Below are 16,612 nucleotides of genomic sequence, written 5' to 3' on the forward strand. Positions count from 1 at the left end.
AAATTCCAGGGGGAGGGATGGGCATCAGAAGGCAAGAGATTGGTAAGACATGCTTTGGAATGGTATGGGAGGCAATAAAACCAGTTGAGTTTAAGCAGATGAAGTGATACAGTTGCAGAATCAGATGATATCGTGGAGGTGGTCAGAAGTTTGTCTTTATCAACTATGATGTCAAATTTACAACGGTCTTGCCAGGGAGATAAATAAGTCAGTGGTTACAAAGTAAACATAGCATTTGTCTTCTAAATATTTAACTGAAGCAAGTTTATCCATTGAATATTAGATGACAATTTAGAGACAATGAAGTTGGCATCAGACAGATGCAACAGAGGAATAGGAAAAAATGGAACGGAGTCTTTACAAGAAGCAGGGTATGAGGACGTACAAATCAAGGTAACTGTGGGAGTTGGGGTTTATCGTGGATATTAGTGGCCAGCTTATCTCCAGATATGAGAACAGAATATCAAGCAAGGGAAGGGAGGGGTCAGATGGACCAGGTTAAGGTGACAGCAGGGTGGAAAATGGAAGCAAAATAGACACATTTTTCTAATTCCAGATGATTGGGGGGAAGCAATGATGTCGGTGCGGTTGAGAAAGTTGAGAGTTGCAGGTGGGAGAGTAGGACTGGAAGAAGCTATGTTCCATATACCCCACAGAGACAAGCATAACTGGGGCCTACACAGGTATCCATAGCTACACCTTTGACCTGAAGAAAGCAAGAGGAGTTAAAAAGAGAAGTTGTCAAAACAAGGATGAGCTCAGCCAGGCAGAAAAGGCAGGTTGAATTAGCTAAAAATAGCAAGGATGTGAGGACTGAAACTCAGCTCAGGTCAAATAGGTCATTAACATTATGCACTATTGCGGCCAAACTGGTTGCCTGGGAAGGTTGATGGAGGTGGCATTTTTGGAGACATCCAAAATTACTTTGGACTTCAGACAAAATTGGAAGTAGTTTTTAATCATTTGATCTGAAGAGAGATAGTCAAAGTCAGGTGGCTGATCCAATCAGGTTAAAGTAACTTCACATATAGAAGTTTATTTTTGCAGAGACTACAAAAGAAATCAGTATTTTTTTCCTCTGTTCACCCTTGCAGTCTCATCATCTCCTTGCAAACAAGCTGCAACTGATCAGACAGATTAGGATGCTGTAACTGGCAAACTCCCAGTTGTCCAACATTACGAAATTTCTTTTACATTAACATATAAACTGAGCTTCCCCAAGTCACATTCAGCATTGAAGCTTGCATTTGTACAGCATTTTCTGTGACCATTGACCCACCAAAAATATTTTACAGCCCATTGTTGTAATGCAAGAAACAGATAATAAATAGTTTCTCATTATTAAACTCTATTGCACAGAGAAGTTACATTGGTTTGACTTTTAATGAAAGAGTTACCTGCATGAATTCAACAAGATAAAATAAATTTTAAAAATGCAGGATACAAAAATCCCTGAATAAATATTTTCTTCAAAACCTCAAGACAAGAGAAACCTAACCCTGTGCTTGGACAGCTTGAAAAAGTAGCCTAGATTCTTCCTCTTGGTCTCTAAGTAACTGTCAAATAAATTAAATAAACAAGTAAAATAAAGGAATGAGAAGGCGGCTGGACACTCCTCACTTAAAACACTATACTCAGCGAAGATCATATCTTTAAGATATTCTGTATTTTCGATTGTAGACTGAAGTGAAAAAATTGATTTGAAAAAAAACACAAATCAAGGATTGAGGATCGCCACACTTTGAAAGCAAATTAACCTGACACTTATTGTAAGTACTGTTTACACAACAGCTGCTTCAAGCAGTAGTGGAGGAGGTTTACAGACAAGTGTGTGCAAAAGTGGAGATTCAGCTAGCAACAACTGGCTGGTTTGCCTGTGATAGGTGGCTAGTTAGTTATCAAATGACAAAACACTTCCTAGCTGCTAAACAGATTGGCTCCAAGGTAGCCGAATAGCTTGGGGCTTGAACAAGATAGAGAGAAAAGACAACATTAAGTCTCCACAAACTCAGGAACTGTCTTGATTCTCTACAGTAAAAACCACTAAGCCTGAAGAAAACCAGTTTATTTATACTTTAGTTACTTTTAATTAATAAGTCAGAGACCTAAGTGCAAACCAGTCACTTTGTGCATCCTACAAACAAGTAAAAGCAACGAGAGAAGGAAGATCAAGAAGCAACATTCTTAATAGCACAAGAATAATCTCAGCAAAAATCAGTGAACAGGGACACAACTGCTTTTCCAGTCTTTCCCTCCACATGTAATGCCTATAATTTTTCCTGAGTGAATGAGAGAACTAGATTTATGTGCTGACAGTTCATTAATTGTTTACCTATAGCTGGAGTCTAATTATGCTTATTGTTAAGTACAGAAACCTGGCGAGTGTTTTCTGTCGACCCAAGTCTGAAAGTTAGGTAAACTGTGGAATTTTATGTAGTTTAACTCTAATGTCTAACTTCAGTGATAACACAATAGCAGGGCTTGATTTCCACTCCAGCAAGGTCTAACATTAGGTATCAAGCTACTATATAGGGGAGGCGATGGCAGTGGTATTATCGCTGGACTATTAATGCAGAGACCTGGATAATATTCTGGGGACCTGGGCTCGAATACCGCCACGGCTGATGGCGGAATTTGAATTCAATAAATATCTGGAATGAAGAATCTAAAGATGACAGTGAATCCATTGTTGATTGTCGGGAAAAACCCATCTGGTTCACTAATGTCCTTTAGGGAAGGAAACTGCCATCCCCACCTGGTCTGGCCTACGTGTGACTCCAGACCAACAGCAATGTGGTTGACTCTTAATTGCCCTCTAGGCAATTAGGGATGGGCAATAAATGCTGCCTAGCCAGCGACACCCTCATCCCATGAATCAATAAAAAAACTCTCTAACAAGCCACAGGAATAAAAAAAGAAAACTTCAATCTATTTGTAGGTGGGAAATAGCCAATTCAACTATTATAAAAACAGACAGTCCAGCAGACTCTTAAAAGCCTACAAGATTATGGTTAACTTTATATAGTAGTGTAAAGCTAAAGGCGGTCAAACTGCTGCCTCCTTGTGGTCTCCAAGAACAGAAAATAAGAGCTACGCTGTTTACTTTGCATTGTTGCAGGGTGATAAAGTCATTTCAGCAAAGCATTAAATGCAACCCAAATACAAAATTTGTTTACGGAAGTAAACCAGTAGACAGTTGGGTATTTTATTTTGATCATAGAGTTCTAAAGACCTGAGAAATTCAGAAGATATTGGCAATGTACACATGGATAAAATTGATTTTGGATGGGTTTCTCTAATGCCTCCTCCCACTGGCTATCTGCACAGGTTTACAAGGTATTTATTTATAAAATTAAAGTATGTGTAGAGTAAATTCATATTCTCATTAACAAAACCTCATCTTTAGACTTGATCAGTCTTGATATCTAAAGTAGTGGCACACAACTGAAAAAAGGTTTTGGCACATTTATTTTGTCAGTATTGTAAATATTTGAAGCAAATTAAAGTTCAAATTACCTTAATGAAAGTCAGCTCATCTTTCAGATTTTCATATCTTTGTTCTAGGTGGGAGAATTTTTTCACAAGGTTTTGGTAATGAAATCGCTCTTCCTCAAATTCAGCATGCAACTGTTGACTCTTCAGTGCCACCTTCAGGGCAATTTGACCTTTAATTATACAAATAAAAATACTATGTTACTTAGATTTGCACTCCATTAATTGTATTGGTGGTGAACAAGGTTGGTATAATAGGACGCAAGATCTTTAAAATAGCAGTGCTCAAAATGCCAAATATTCAGGCAAAATGCAATCCTTTAATTTTGTATTGCTACCATTAAAACAAAGTTTGACAATGCAGCTTTAAGCAAAGTGCAAACAAGCAGTGTTGAATATTCTAGAATGCTTTCCTTTAAAAGTAACAGTTCCCACAGTTAACCAATGCTGGGTTTTTTTTGTTGTTGAGGACCAAGCATGTTGATACTTAGCATAAATTATGTTTGTAATAGGAGCTTGGTGGTTATTGGTAGATGTTCAACACAAGCTGCAGACTACAGACATTGAATCTGACTTTCCCAAATTACCTTATTTTAGTTCAGGGGCGCACGGCTAAGCAGTGACATTCTCAATGCCTCAGTCTAATTCAAATCTGTAACTCAAGTCTGTTCCGCACAACCCCCAGCTGAGGTCTTAATCCTGTCTTGCTTCAGTAAGACTTCTCTATTTTATTACTCCATTCCCTGCGAAACAAACAAGTCAACTGTCTATTTGCCTTCCTTATTACCTGAATGCAAACATTGGCTTTTAGGTGATTTACACAAGTGGACCCCCAAATCCCCCTCTGCAGAAATCTGCAGTTTTTCCGTTTAGGTAATATTCAGTTCCTCCATTCTTCCTGCCACAATGCATAACCTCAGATTTTCCCCATATTATATGCCATCTGCCAAGTTTTTAGGTACTCACTTAACTGGTCTATGTCTCTCTATGGACAATCATCTTCACGACTTGCCTTCCTACCTACAATGCAATCCACAAACTTGTCAACAGTACATTCATTTCCCTCATCCAAATTATATATTGCAAATAATTGTGACTTGTAGCACTCCACTAGTTACAGGCTGATATCCTGAAAATGTCCCCTTTATCCCAACTGTTTTCCATCAGTTACCCAATCCATATTAATACACCTACATCATTGGCTCTTATCTTATAATTTTACGTGCAATATCTTAAAGATCTTTTGGAAATCCAAATATAATACATCTATAGATTTTTCTTCATCTGTCATGCTTGTAACGTCTTCAAAAGATTTCCAATAAATCTGTCAGACATTAATGTCCCCTTCATGAAGCCATGCTGACTTGGCTTGATCACATTAATGCATTTAGAAAATGCTTACTATTACATCCTTTATAATTAGGTTCTAACACTGATAAATCAGGGACTCCGACTGTTGATTTTAATCTGTGTTGAAGGCCAATCTCATCACCTACTTCAATTCCCTTGCTGTACATACATTGGTCATACCACTGTACAACTTCCACCTCCAGAAGCTGCACAGCTAGAAAATTGCACACACTTAACAGGTTGAGTCAGTTTTTGCATCATGTTTCAATTTGGTCCAGATGAACTATCTTTGCCATGTGAAGACAGTTTTGTGGTGACAATAAGAAATATACTTAGGCACTGATGGGTGAAGGCTATTGTTACAGTACTAGAAACATGACGAGTGAAGAATCTGGACTACCAATAATGCACAACTTCTATATAGAATAGAAATATTTTTGTTCACAATTGTAAAAGATTGACAGTTTGCCGTGTATGTCAAAGGCAATGTCAACAAAGTAAAAAAGGACATTTGGAACAGCATCACAATGCACAGTAAATTCAAAAATAATTTTCTCTTTAATAGCATGCTTTGGACAAAAATAAAAAAATTGATGAGCTGGAGGCTATTTTGAAAGCTCAAGTCATTTCTTTTCTAAACGAATAGAAAAGGTAAGGCCTGCACTGAAGCATCATTTTGCGAATGCCATCTTCTAGTAAAACAAAACGATTCATAAATGACAATGTAATTAAAAGAATGACGACTGTGGTCACTGACTCTCTGTTTAAAAACTTTAAGAACAAAGAAACAACAATAACAGCAATCCAAAGCACATCACTTGATGCTTCCAAAGTAGCAAGAGGAATGGAATCTTTATCTGATGATATCTTTCAGCATCTGATGACAACTACAGCAGGACCTGAAGGACTGTGAATGCTTCTTGCTGCAGTTCAACCAATTCATTGATATGACAGACAGCCCAGCTACCAGATATGATCCGAATTACAGCTCTTTTGCTAATTACCACTGCATGATGCACTAACAAGCATTAGCAAGCCTTGTCATGTAAATACTTGTGCCATGAATGCATTTAAATTGAAGCTGGGTCTCTGGTTCTCCCGATTAAAACAAAATGCTACAATACAGACCGGAGAAAATGGGAGAAAAGTACCAAATACAAAGTGGATCCACCCAGAAAACATCCATGCACACCTGGAGGTAGTTAGCAGAGAAATGCAACAGGATCTCAGGAATCAAATGTAATGGAATTCATGTCATGTTTGTCTCAGACCTATTCCTTCAAGTAAACATTGGTGAAATTGGCCACCGAATTCCATAAGGTGTTTGATTTACAAAGCAGTGGAGTTGATGTGTGTAGTTGATACGTAAACAGTTGCTACGTAAAGTGTTGGGCTGAAAGAGATCAAGGGACTGTGATTTTTGGGGACTCAAACAGAAAAATACCTGGGTCTACCTTCCTGTGCATTTAAATTGGAAGCTTATTTTGGCTCCAGATACATACTTCAGAGACAGCATTCTCCCAAAAATGAACATACTCAAGTCCAAATATCACACCCACTTCACAGATATCCAGCCAGTGGACTGAATGACTTGCAGTCTCAAACTACAACCCAGAATTCAACATGTTTGTATACATTATCTGCCAGTTTATATAGCACTAAAAATAAACAAACTGCTTATTCTAGGTTTACTTTGGGTTGCACAAATTCAAAAACTGAACATGTGCTTAACATTTTGAAGACTATTGTCTAACATTTTCCCAATGACAGATGTAAGGCTAACTGGCATCTGGTTATTTGTTTTTAAATGTTAAAATAAAAGGGAGTCAATTTTTCAACTTTATTCCACCAAAGAACATGATGAATATGCTACATTTACAATAAGGCTGCTCCTATTCATGTGGTCTTGTATTCCTAATGTGTCATTTCTTTCAGTATTTACATTTACAGAGTTACACAGGCTCCTGAATGCAGCTTTTTGGCATCTTACTCCTGCCCATTATACGCTTTCTCTGATCTGTTCTTCTGCTCCACTCTGACTTCAGAGTGTCAATTAGATCACTAGCATATTCATAAACCATCATACTACACCCACTGTTCAAATAATTTGTTCATAATTAGCTCAATCAAGGGTGTTTAAAAAATTGAATAATCTCCAACATAATTATCTGAATTCAAAGTCAGTGAAACACATGGATTATTGTGAATTAAACATCTAGCAATGTCACATGCAGAGTTAAGAATCTTCTGGCAAAACAATGTTAGGCAGTGAAGCTTAATAATCTACAGTTTAATTCAGCAGGCCAAGCATCAGAGGAGCAGGAAGGCTGACGTTTCGGGTCTAGGCCCTTCTTCAGAAATGCGGGAGGGGAAGGGGATTCTGAAATAAATAGGGAGAGAGGGGAAGGCGGATAGAAGATGGATAGAGGAGAAGATAGGTGGAGAGGAGACAGACAGGTCAAAGAGGTGGGGATGGAGCCAGTAAAGGTGAGTGTAGGTGGGGAGTTAGGGAGGGGATAGGTCGGTCCAGGGAGGACGGACAGGTCAAGGAGGCGAGATGAGACAGGTAGGTGGGACATGGGGGTGGGGCTTGAGGTGGGAGGTGGGAGGAGGGGATAGGTGGGAGGACAGGTTAGGGAGGCGGGTACGAGCTTGGACGGTTTTGGGATGCGGTCAGGGGAGGGGAGATTTTGAAGCTTGTGAAGTCCACATTGATACCATTGGGCTGCAGGGTTCCCAAGGGAAATATATGAGGTGCTGTTCCTGCAACCTTCAGGTGGCATCGTTGTGGCACTGCAGGAGGCCCAGGATGGACATGTCGTCCAAGGAGTGGGAGGGGGAGTTGAAATGGTTCATGACTGGGAGGTGCAGTCGTTTGTCGCGAACCGAGCGTAGGTGTTCCGCAAAGTAGTCTCCAAGCCTCCGCTTAGTTTCCCTGATGTAGAGGAGGCCACATCGGGAACAGCGGATACAGTATACCGCATTAGCAAATGTGCAGGTGAACATCTGTGAACATCTTTAGCACTTAAAGTGCTGGGTGTGGTGGGGAGTACCAACGACATTTTTCTCTCCCCACCCTTATCTGCTTTTCGGAGGGACCACTCTCTCCGTGACTCCCTTGTCAGCTCCACACTCCCCACCACCCCTGGCACTTTTCCCTGCAACCGCAGGAAGTGCTACACCTGCCCCTACACCTCCCCCCTCACCCCCATCCCAGGCCCCAAGAAGACCTTCCACATCACAGATGTTCACCTGCACATTTGCTAATGCGGTATACTGTATCCGCTGTTCCCGATGTGGCCTCCTCTACATCAGGGAAACTAAGCGGAGGCTTGGAAACTACTTTGCGGAACACCTACGCTCGGTTCGCGACAAACGACTGCACCTCCCAGTCATGAACCATTTCAACTCCCCCTCCCACTCCTTGGACGACATGTCCATCCTGGGCCTCCTGCAGTGCCACAACGATGCCACCTGAAGGTTGCAGGAACAGCACCTCATATTTCCCTTGGAAACCCTGCAGCCCAATGGTATCAATGTGGACTTCACAAGCTTCAAAATCCCCCCTCCCCCGACCACATCTCAAAACCATCCCAGCACGTACCCGCCTCCCTAACCTGTCCTCCCACCTATCCCCTCCTCCCAACTCAAGCCCCACCCCCATCTCCCACCAACTAGCCTCATCCCGCCCCCTTGACCTGTCCGTCCTCCCTGGACTGACCTATCCCCTCCCTAACTCCCCACCTACACTCACCTTTACTGGCTCCAACCCTGCCTCCTTGACCTGTCTGTCTCCTCTCCACCCATCTTCTCCTTTATCCATCTTCTATCTGCCTCCCCCTCTCTATCTATTTCAGAATCCCCTTCCCCTCCCCCATTTCTGAAGGGCCTAGACCCGAAATGTCAGCTTTCCTGCTCCTCTGATGCTGCTTGGCCTGTGTTCATCCAGCTCTACACCTTGTCTCAGATTCTCCAGCATCGGCAGTTCCTATCTCTGCAGTCTAATTCAGCCTGTTTTACAGTATCACATCTTGACATGTTTATTCTAAATTTTTGTTTATAATAGAAATAAACAATAAGCTGCTGTAATTATTTCATTCTGCCAGCGACCAATGCAATGGAATACTATGTGCAGTTTTGGCCATGCTGCCTTCAGAATGCATTCAAATGAATAAGTGGATACAAAACAAAATCCCAATCAAATTCCTGTGCTGACTGTAGAGAATGCAAGTCTCTCCCAGCGAGGCTGACTAGGGCTCATCAGAACAGAGGGAATTCAAAATTGCTTTATTATTGGGATGAGCATTTGTTCACTACCTGATCGCTTACATAGATTAGGTGGAGAAAGTGTTCCTTTGACTAAATGTTCTCTACCTGTGGAAGTAGAATAGACTGCATCACTTTCTAGCTTTGCACCTTTTAAACCAAGAAATTCATACCTGGTGAGTACAGCATTCAATCTGTCAAATATCGAGACCTTAAAACTAATGTTGCTTTACTTAAATAGTGATTAGAACTGAAACTAATAGAAAGAAACCAATAAATTTAAGACAATTTTATTAAAAATACCTTCAATAATCTTGGACTGTTCTTGAAGATATTGGTTTAAAGCTTCTTTTTCATCACTTAAATCAATTTTCTCCTTTTCAAGAATAGCGAAGTGCTGAAAAAGAATTAAAAAAACTTTAACACCATCAGAAATATTGAAATGCAGAGCTACAAAGCAGTTTATACCCAAGACCAAATGATATTTCCAAATGTTCAATTTGAAGTAAATTCACAGTAAATGCCCACTGCAAAATGAAAAGCTTAACACATTAAGTATGACACATGCATCAAATTTATTAGAATTCAGCAACCTGTTTTGTATATACAGTCAGCTTGAAATGGGTAAAAGAATCAGGTTACTGCTGCAAGTTTTGATTTACTGGGGGCAGCTTCAGCTTTTGTTCCTCCAAACACAAACCAGAGATGGGATTAGTTTTCAGTAATAATGGCTGTAGCTAGCCTGTATGAAAAGAAGTTGGCCAAGATGCAAAAATGGGTAGCAAGAGTTTCTAGAAGTATTTATAAAGGAATAAATTAAACTGAACATTGGTCTTCTAATGCGTTATCGGTCAGACCAAACCCCCTCAAAACATGGCAAGGAGATAGCCTAGACCCTTACATTTACCTTAAAGACAAAGTGTAAGGCACTCTGTTCCAGATGTGATTTGATTGGTCAAGCTACGTTGCTTTAAGCAAAAGTTCTTTTCCTTACACCACAGTTAAAATACAAGGAAGAACTGGCATAATTTTAACTATCGACAGACTTAACAAAATAATGTTTAGCTACTCAAATCGAGCTGCATCCCATAAACACACATTGCCAAACGGCAAATTCAGCAAAACAGATTTTCCTCACTTGCTATCTCCTTCAGTCCAGGAGAAGGACCACTGACAGAATGAATCCAGCAGCAGAGAGAGACAGCTATATCTAGAAGCTTCAACTTCAAAACTCCCAACTTCAACAAAAAGCAGAACTAAAATCCTGGGTCTGTGTGACCTTGTCTTTGCCCATTCACGCTTTTTTTTTCAAAAAGCTAGATAAGAGACTACGCTATTGGCCTGCTGTGTTCATCCAGCTCTACACCTTGTTATCTCAGATTCTCCAGCATCTGCAGTTCCTACTATCTGATACAATTTTAACCCCACTACGCTATTTCTACTCTGCTTTCCATGGAGCAGACACCTCCACACCAGATTGACAACATGTCTGGTTAAGTGAAAGAGGACAGAACAAACCCCTCTTGAAAGGCCCATATTGTCTCAAGTGAGTGAGAATGGAGTTAGTAATAGATAAAGAAACAGATGAACTAACCAAATCTTTTGCTTGTCTTCCCTATAGGGAATAGAAGAAAAACTTTCCAGTAGTCGTCATAAATCAGGTGGTAAAGGGAGAGAGGAACTTGGCAAAATTAAAATCAAAGAAAGTGGAACTAAGCAAACTGATGGAGCAGTGACTGGGTCCAGATGGATTTCATTCTGTGGTCCTGAAGTGGGCTGTTAATGAGGTAGTCAAGGTCAGAGGGTCAGGGTATGCAGCATGGAGATACCCTCTTTGGTCCAATTCGTCCATGGCGACCAGATATCCTAGATAAATCTAGTTCTATTTGCCAGCATTTGGCCCATATCCTTCTATACCCTTTCTATTAATTTACAACATTTAAAAGGCATCTGGATAGATAATTGTATTAGCCTCCACCATTTCCTCTGGCAGCTCATTCTCTCGGCATGAAAGAGATGCCCCTTAGGTCCCTGATTGTCCAAAAATTCCTGAAGGTTTCATGCAACTGGGTAATAGGAAATATAACCACTCTTTCAAGAGAGAGTGGAGGCAGGCAGAAGAGAGAATTATGAGCCAGTTAGCTTGAAATCGGTCATGAAAACAGTATTAGAACTGATTAAAGAGATTACGGCTGCACACATAGCAAACAAGGCAACTGGGGAGAGTCAGTATTGTTTCAAAGGGAAATCATGCTTAGCCAATTTATTGGAGTTCCTTGAAGGAATAATTACAATCATACAATCATTCACCAAAAATAAAGGGGAGCCTATGGATTTGATAGCATCAACGTTTATTGTGGAAAATAAAAGCTCAGTATTGGAGGTGACATCTCAGCATGGGCAGAAGATTGGCTGACAGAACACCATGAATATAAATGGAACTGCAAAATTAGCAGAATATGAAGCATGGAGTCCTACAGGGTCAGTCCTGTGACCTCAACATTTTACAATTTAATTAAATTATTTAGACAAGGGGAGAAAGCATGGACACCAAATTTCCAGATGACATTAAGTAGCCAAGTATGTTGCAAAGACAAAACGTTGTAGATGGGTATAGATAAGTTGAGTGAGTGCACAGAAGTCTAGCACACAGAGTAGACTGTTGTAAATTGTGAGGCTGCTCACTTTGACAGGAAGGATGAGTATGTCCAGAGAATTGAGGTGCAGAAAGATTTATAATGTTCAAACACATGAATAACAAATATAAAAAGGTACAGCACCTAAATCAAGGAGGCTAACGGGATGCTATCCTTTATTATGTGAGGAATTGAACGTAAAAAGCTAAGGATGTTATGCTTCAGGTGTACAGGGCATTAGACAGACCAATGGTGTACAATTTTGGCCTCTAAGGAGCAATGTCAATGCACTGGCAGCAAATCAGAGGAGTTTGCTAGATTGATAAGACACATAGTTGCAGATGTTGGAAACCTGTAACAGAAAAATTGCTGGAAAAAAAAACCACATCAGGTTTGGCAGCACCCTGGAGAGAAAGCAGAGTTAACATTTTGGTCCATTGACCCTTCTTTGGAGTGGTAGTCTTGACATCTGCCTTACGAGGCCAGTTCAGAATGCAGAAAGCTGTCAGCCGTGCAGGTGTAACTGTAGTCACAAACCAAACAAGGCAAGAAGGTTTCCTTCTCTAAAAAGGGGAATGAATCAGGAATTTTAGTAATAATGGACATTTAGCAATTACTTTTACTGACACTAGCTTTAAACATTTCCTTGAAAAAAAGCAAAGTTGGAAATCTTAAACAGCAGGCAAGATGCTCCCCCTAATTCAGGGCAGAGTGAGAATGCACAATTTAAAAATAAAAAGGGAGATACCATTTAGAGCTGAAATAAGGAGAATTTTTTTCCCCCCACTCAGAGGATGTTGAATCTTTGGGACTCCGTTCCCCAAAGGGCTGTGAAAGCTCAGCCTATTTCAAGTGCAGGTTGATGCATTTTACCCACATTTTCCTCAAAAATGCATTAAATTCAACCATAAATGTTGAGCATTTGTGCAAGTATAGTGGACTGTCAATTTAAGGGTCCAATCATATTGTAAATCAGCTGCTTTTGGGTGGAGATGCACATTTTCTCTAATCTTGCTGCCTGTAAATTGAACATTCCCATAATAAAGCTCCTGCTGTTTCATACTTTGATCTCCTGGCCCTTGTTGGAACTTAATACAAACAGAAAATTGGTGATGAGAATTAAAACTGCTTTGATATCTACTGGGCCAATCTATTGATTAGCATTTTTAAAAAACCACTGCAGATCAGAGGTACTTGAATAAAAAGAAAATCAAAAAGATACAATTGCTGCATTGAAGCAGATACAGTCAGGAAAGGAGGAAATAGCTTCATTGAAGAGGTGACCAGTGCAGCAGAAGCTTGCTGTGTGATCCATCTTGAAGGAACACTGAATGACGGAAACAGAGGTGTAGACTCAAAGAAACAGGCAGCCTCAGGAATACCTTGTTCCAATAAAGGGGGAAAAGGCAGTGCCAACATTCTTGTGGTACATCGTGCTATGCAGGCCATTCCCATTTTAAAAATGGCAGGAAATTTTGGTGCCATAGGTCTGTGGGGAGAGAGAACTGGAACTCCTATAATGGAGAGATTCCATTATTTTGTTCAAGCTAGTAATGGAGTGGATATAGTTGTCCCTGCATTCTAGGGTATCACAGAGAGAAAAACATTTAACCTCTTCAGAAATCTGGGCTCCAAAACTGTAAGAAAACAAATACAGAATCATTTACAGGGATTGGCACCATTTAGCAATCACAAACACAACCAGCATAATGGCGAATCTATGACTATCTCCCCCACAGCAATTTTAAAGTTAGTAGAATTTTGCAAAGACAACTTAAATGATGCTATCAGAGACAAACTGGTGTGTGGTTTAAGATGTGAAGCAATATAGAAGGAGATTACAATTGAAAGGAATCTTGACTTAAAGAAAGCATTTGGCAATAGCAATCTCTAAGGAATTAACAGCCACAGAAGCCCAACAATTAAGCTCAAAGAATGAAATTCACAAAAACTGTGGCTGAAACAAGTACCAATGCAGACTCAAAATTGCCAATTTGGAAAAGGCATCAGCACCTTACTAGTATAAAGAAACTGTATGCAGAAACTGTGGCAAAAAAACATCTTGAACAGGTGTGTTTGAGGAAGAACCATGAACAACATACAAAAAGTACAGAAACCAAACGAATAGGAAGAAAATCTACACAGTACAAAAAGGCATGAGAAAAGCCCAGACTCAGGTGAGAGATAGTATGAACTGCCAATGCTAGAGTCTGAGATAACAAGGTGTGGAGCTGGATGAACACAGCAGGCCAGGTAGCACCAGAGGAGCAGGAAAGCTGATGTTTCGGGTCGGGACCCTTCTTCAGAAATCAGACTCGGGTGTGATAAGAGGAGCTATTATTAAACATACTGGCCATCGCCAGCAACAGCCACTTACACTGGGTCACTCCCTTATGTAATGGCAAACTGGGAATAAAATGGAGGGGGACACCAGAGCAGTTGATTTCATTGATATCTGAATGCGAATCAGAAGCAACTGAATCAGATTGCACTGTAATCCCCAAACTGCACAACAAACATACACAGCCAAAGTAACAGTCTGAAAATTTGGGCTTGCATGTTGTCAAAAGGAAATTTTCCAAATTTCTTGGGAAGAATGTGGTTGGAGAAACAGATTGAGACTGATCGATCATAAATTCAAAAGAAACACAGCATTGTTTTTACTTTGGATCTGGGAAGTGTTGAGAAGATTTTTCAAATTGAAAATTAAACATGAGACTCAAGCAAAAACGTTCCAAGGCTAGGTCTGTGTTTTATGCAATCAGAGCAAAAGGTTGAGACAGAATTAGAGGTAAATATAAGCAATTGGGCCATGCCTATCATGCCAGCAAAGATGATAGGTGAATCAGTGATCTTAAAATCACAGCAGGTGCATATTATTAATCTGGTACTATGGACTGAACAGTATAATTTGCCTTTAAATCGATGATGTGCTTGCTGGAATAGCTGGAGTTAGGCTTGGCTGAGGTAAATTTATCTCCAGATGAACATAGATCTGGAGTCACAAAAATACTTTGTTACAATTACCAAGGACTAATCAAATACAAAAGACTTTGATTTGAAATTACATCTGCACCTGTTATTTCCAATATGCCATGGATCAGAAGGTATCTGGTGTTACTTAGATGATATTTTAATCATGGCGAGAAACAAAAAAAAACCATCTTCACAATTTAGATGCTGCTCTGAAAACTCATGAAAATTACAGCCTGAGTGAACAGACATGAATTTAAAATCTTCCATATAATATTTAGGCCATATCATTGATGCTAAAGGGACTACATAAAGGCACCTTCAAAAGTAAGAGCCTAACCGAGACACAAAAACCTAAAAATGTAAACTACAAATATTTTTGGGCTTGTTAAATTTTTATGGCAGATTTGACCCAAATCTTGCAACCAACCATTCTCAATCCTTTGCATGATTTATTATGCCAAAATAAGAACTGGAAGTGGAAAGGTCAATGTGAAACAGCCTTTACAGAAGACAAGAGACTTTATTATAGCCAGAAGTCCTGACCCATTCTGACCTACAGTTACCATGGCAACTATTATGCAACGCATCACTGTGGTGTGGGAGCAGTCATTTCTCTCATATGACTCGACAGTGAGGAGAAACCAGTAACTATTGCATCAAGATCTTTAAACAAAGCAGAAGCAAAACTATGCACAGATGGAGAAAGCAGCTCCAGGAATTGTTTTTGGCATTAGGCAATTCCACTGTACTTGTACAGCTGGGAATCTATCCTAACAGACTATTGCCATACAGGGATACCTTCTCCATCAGCCAGCCATATGCACAGACGGGTATTGCTGCTGTCAGCTCATACATGTACAATTAGGTGTCAGCATCCAACTTACATGGGAATGCTGATGAGCTGAGGGAGATCGCACCTTAGCAGAAAATACCACAACATCGTGCAAACCTCTGAACATCCATTTGTCTCACGGAAAGAGAACAGGTCATGTCCCTAGCACACCTAAAACAGAAGTTCAAGCCAACAAGAAAAATAGATGCCTGAGGTACTGACAGCCACACAGCAATCATTGACCTCTGCAAAGTCTTAACTACTGGCTGTTGTGTACGATGGCAAATATTCAGAATGCTTTCGTTGCAAGAAAGCTCGAAGCAAAGGGCAAGGGATGTTGTAAATTTGTGCACATTTGGTGGACTGACTTTAACAGATTGATCACGTGACAATAGTGACATCATTGGCTGTTTTGGGCAGACAAATAGCTCTCTCTAACTTTATTGCCTGTAGGGTGAACACTTCACAAATATCTTGCTGTTTAACACTTCAACCTCCTGGTCCTCCTTGGAATTAATGATCATATTAAATGACAGCAGGTACAATGGGCTGAATGGCCTATTCCTGTTCCGGTGTTCTTAGAACTACTTGGGAGGGTTTAAAATTAGTCTGGCAGGTGCTGTCAGGCCCTGTCAGTCCCACTCTGATCAAGGATCTATACTAAAATACAAATTCTCTCCTCTTTACTGAAATAGGTTGACCTGGTGTGCATTTCCAGTACATGTTTCTTGGTGATTAAACCTTGCTGAGCCAAAATAGGAAAGAGTGCTGGGACTAGTTACGGAATTATCGAGTCAGTTGTTTGACACTAACGTCCTGCAGATTTTCTAGACTGAAGGTGATGCATGTGGGTATTCACTAGGTTACAGCATGCATTTGTTCATGTTAGTTTCAGTCAGTTAAGATGGAAATGAAACTAAAATTGAATTGTAAACTGGAAGTGGAATGAGCTCAGTCCGCAAACCATTAAATAGTGATCATGTACAGAAGAGAAAAAGTTTAGTTCAGCTGTTTGCAGAACTATTAATGCTAACTGGAATAGTGTCATAGTAACCTAGGT

General features: G+C 40.1%; 1 protein-coding gene across 1 annotated transcript in view; it reads right to left on the reverse strand.

Annotated features, from left to right (window-relative positions):
- LOC109923391 (unconventional myosin-Vb-like) overlaps positions 1-16,612 on the reverse strand; it is a gene marked incomplete at its 5' end in the record, with an annotated part of 126,168 nt that overhangs the window by 1,214 nt on the left and 108,342 nt on the right. The window contains 2 exons of the mRNA XM_048613914.1: positions 3,517-3,665; positions 9,412-9,505. Of these exons, the coding sequence (XP_048469871.1) occupies positions 3,517-3,665; positions 9,412-9,505 (243 nt within the window). The remainder of the gene's footprint in view (positions 1-3,516; positions 3,666-9,411; positions 9,506-16,612) is intronic.

This window comes from Rhincodon typus, chromosome 29, assembly GCF_021869965.1.
Source record: "Rhincodon typus isolate 14 chromosome 29, sRhiTyp1.1, whole genome shotgun sequence".
In the NCBI taxonomy this organism is placed as follows: domain Eukaryota; kingdom Metazoa; phylum Chordata; class Chondrichthyes; order Orectolobiformes; family Rhincodontidae; genus Rhincodon; species Rhincodon typus.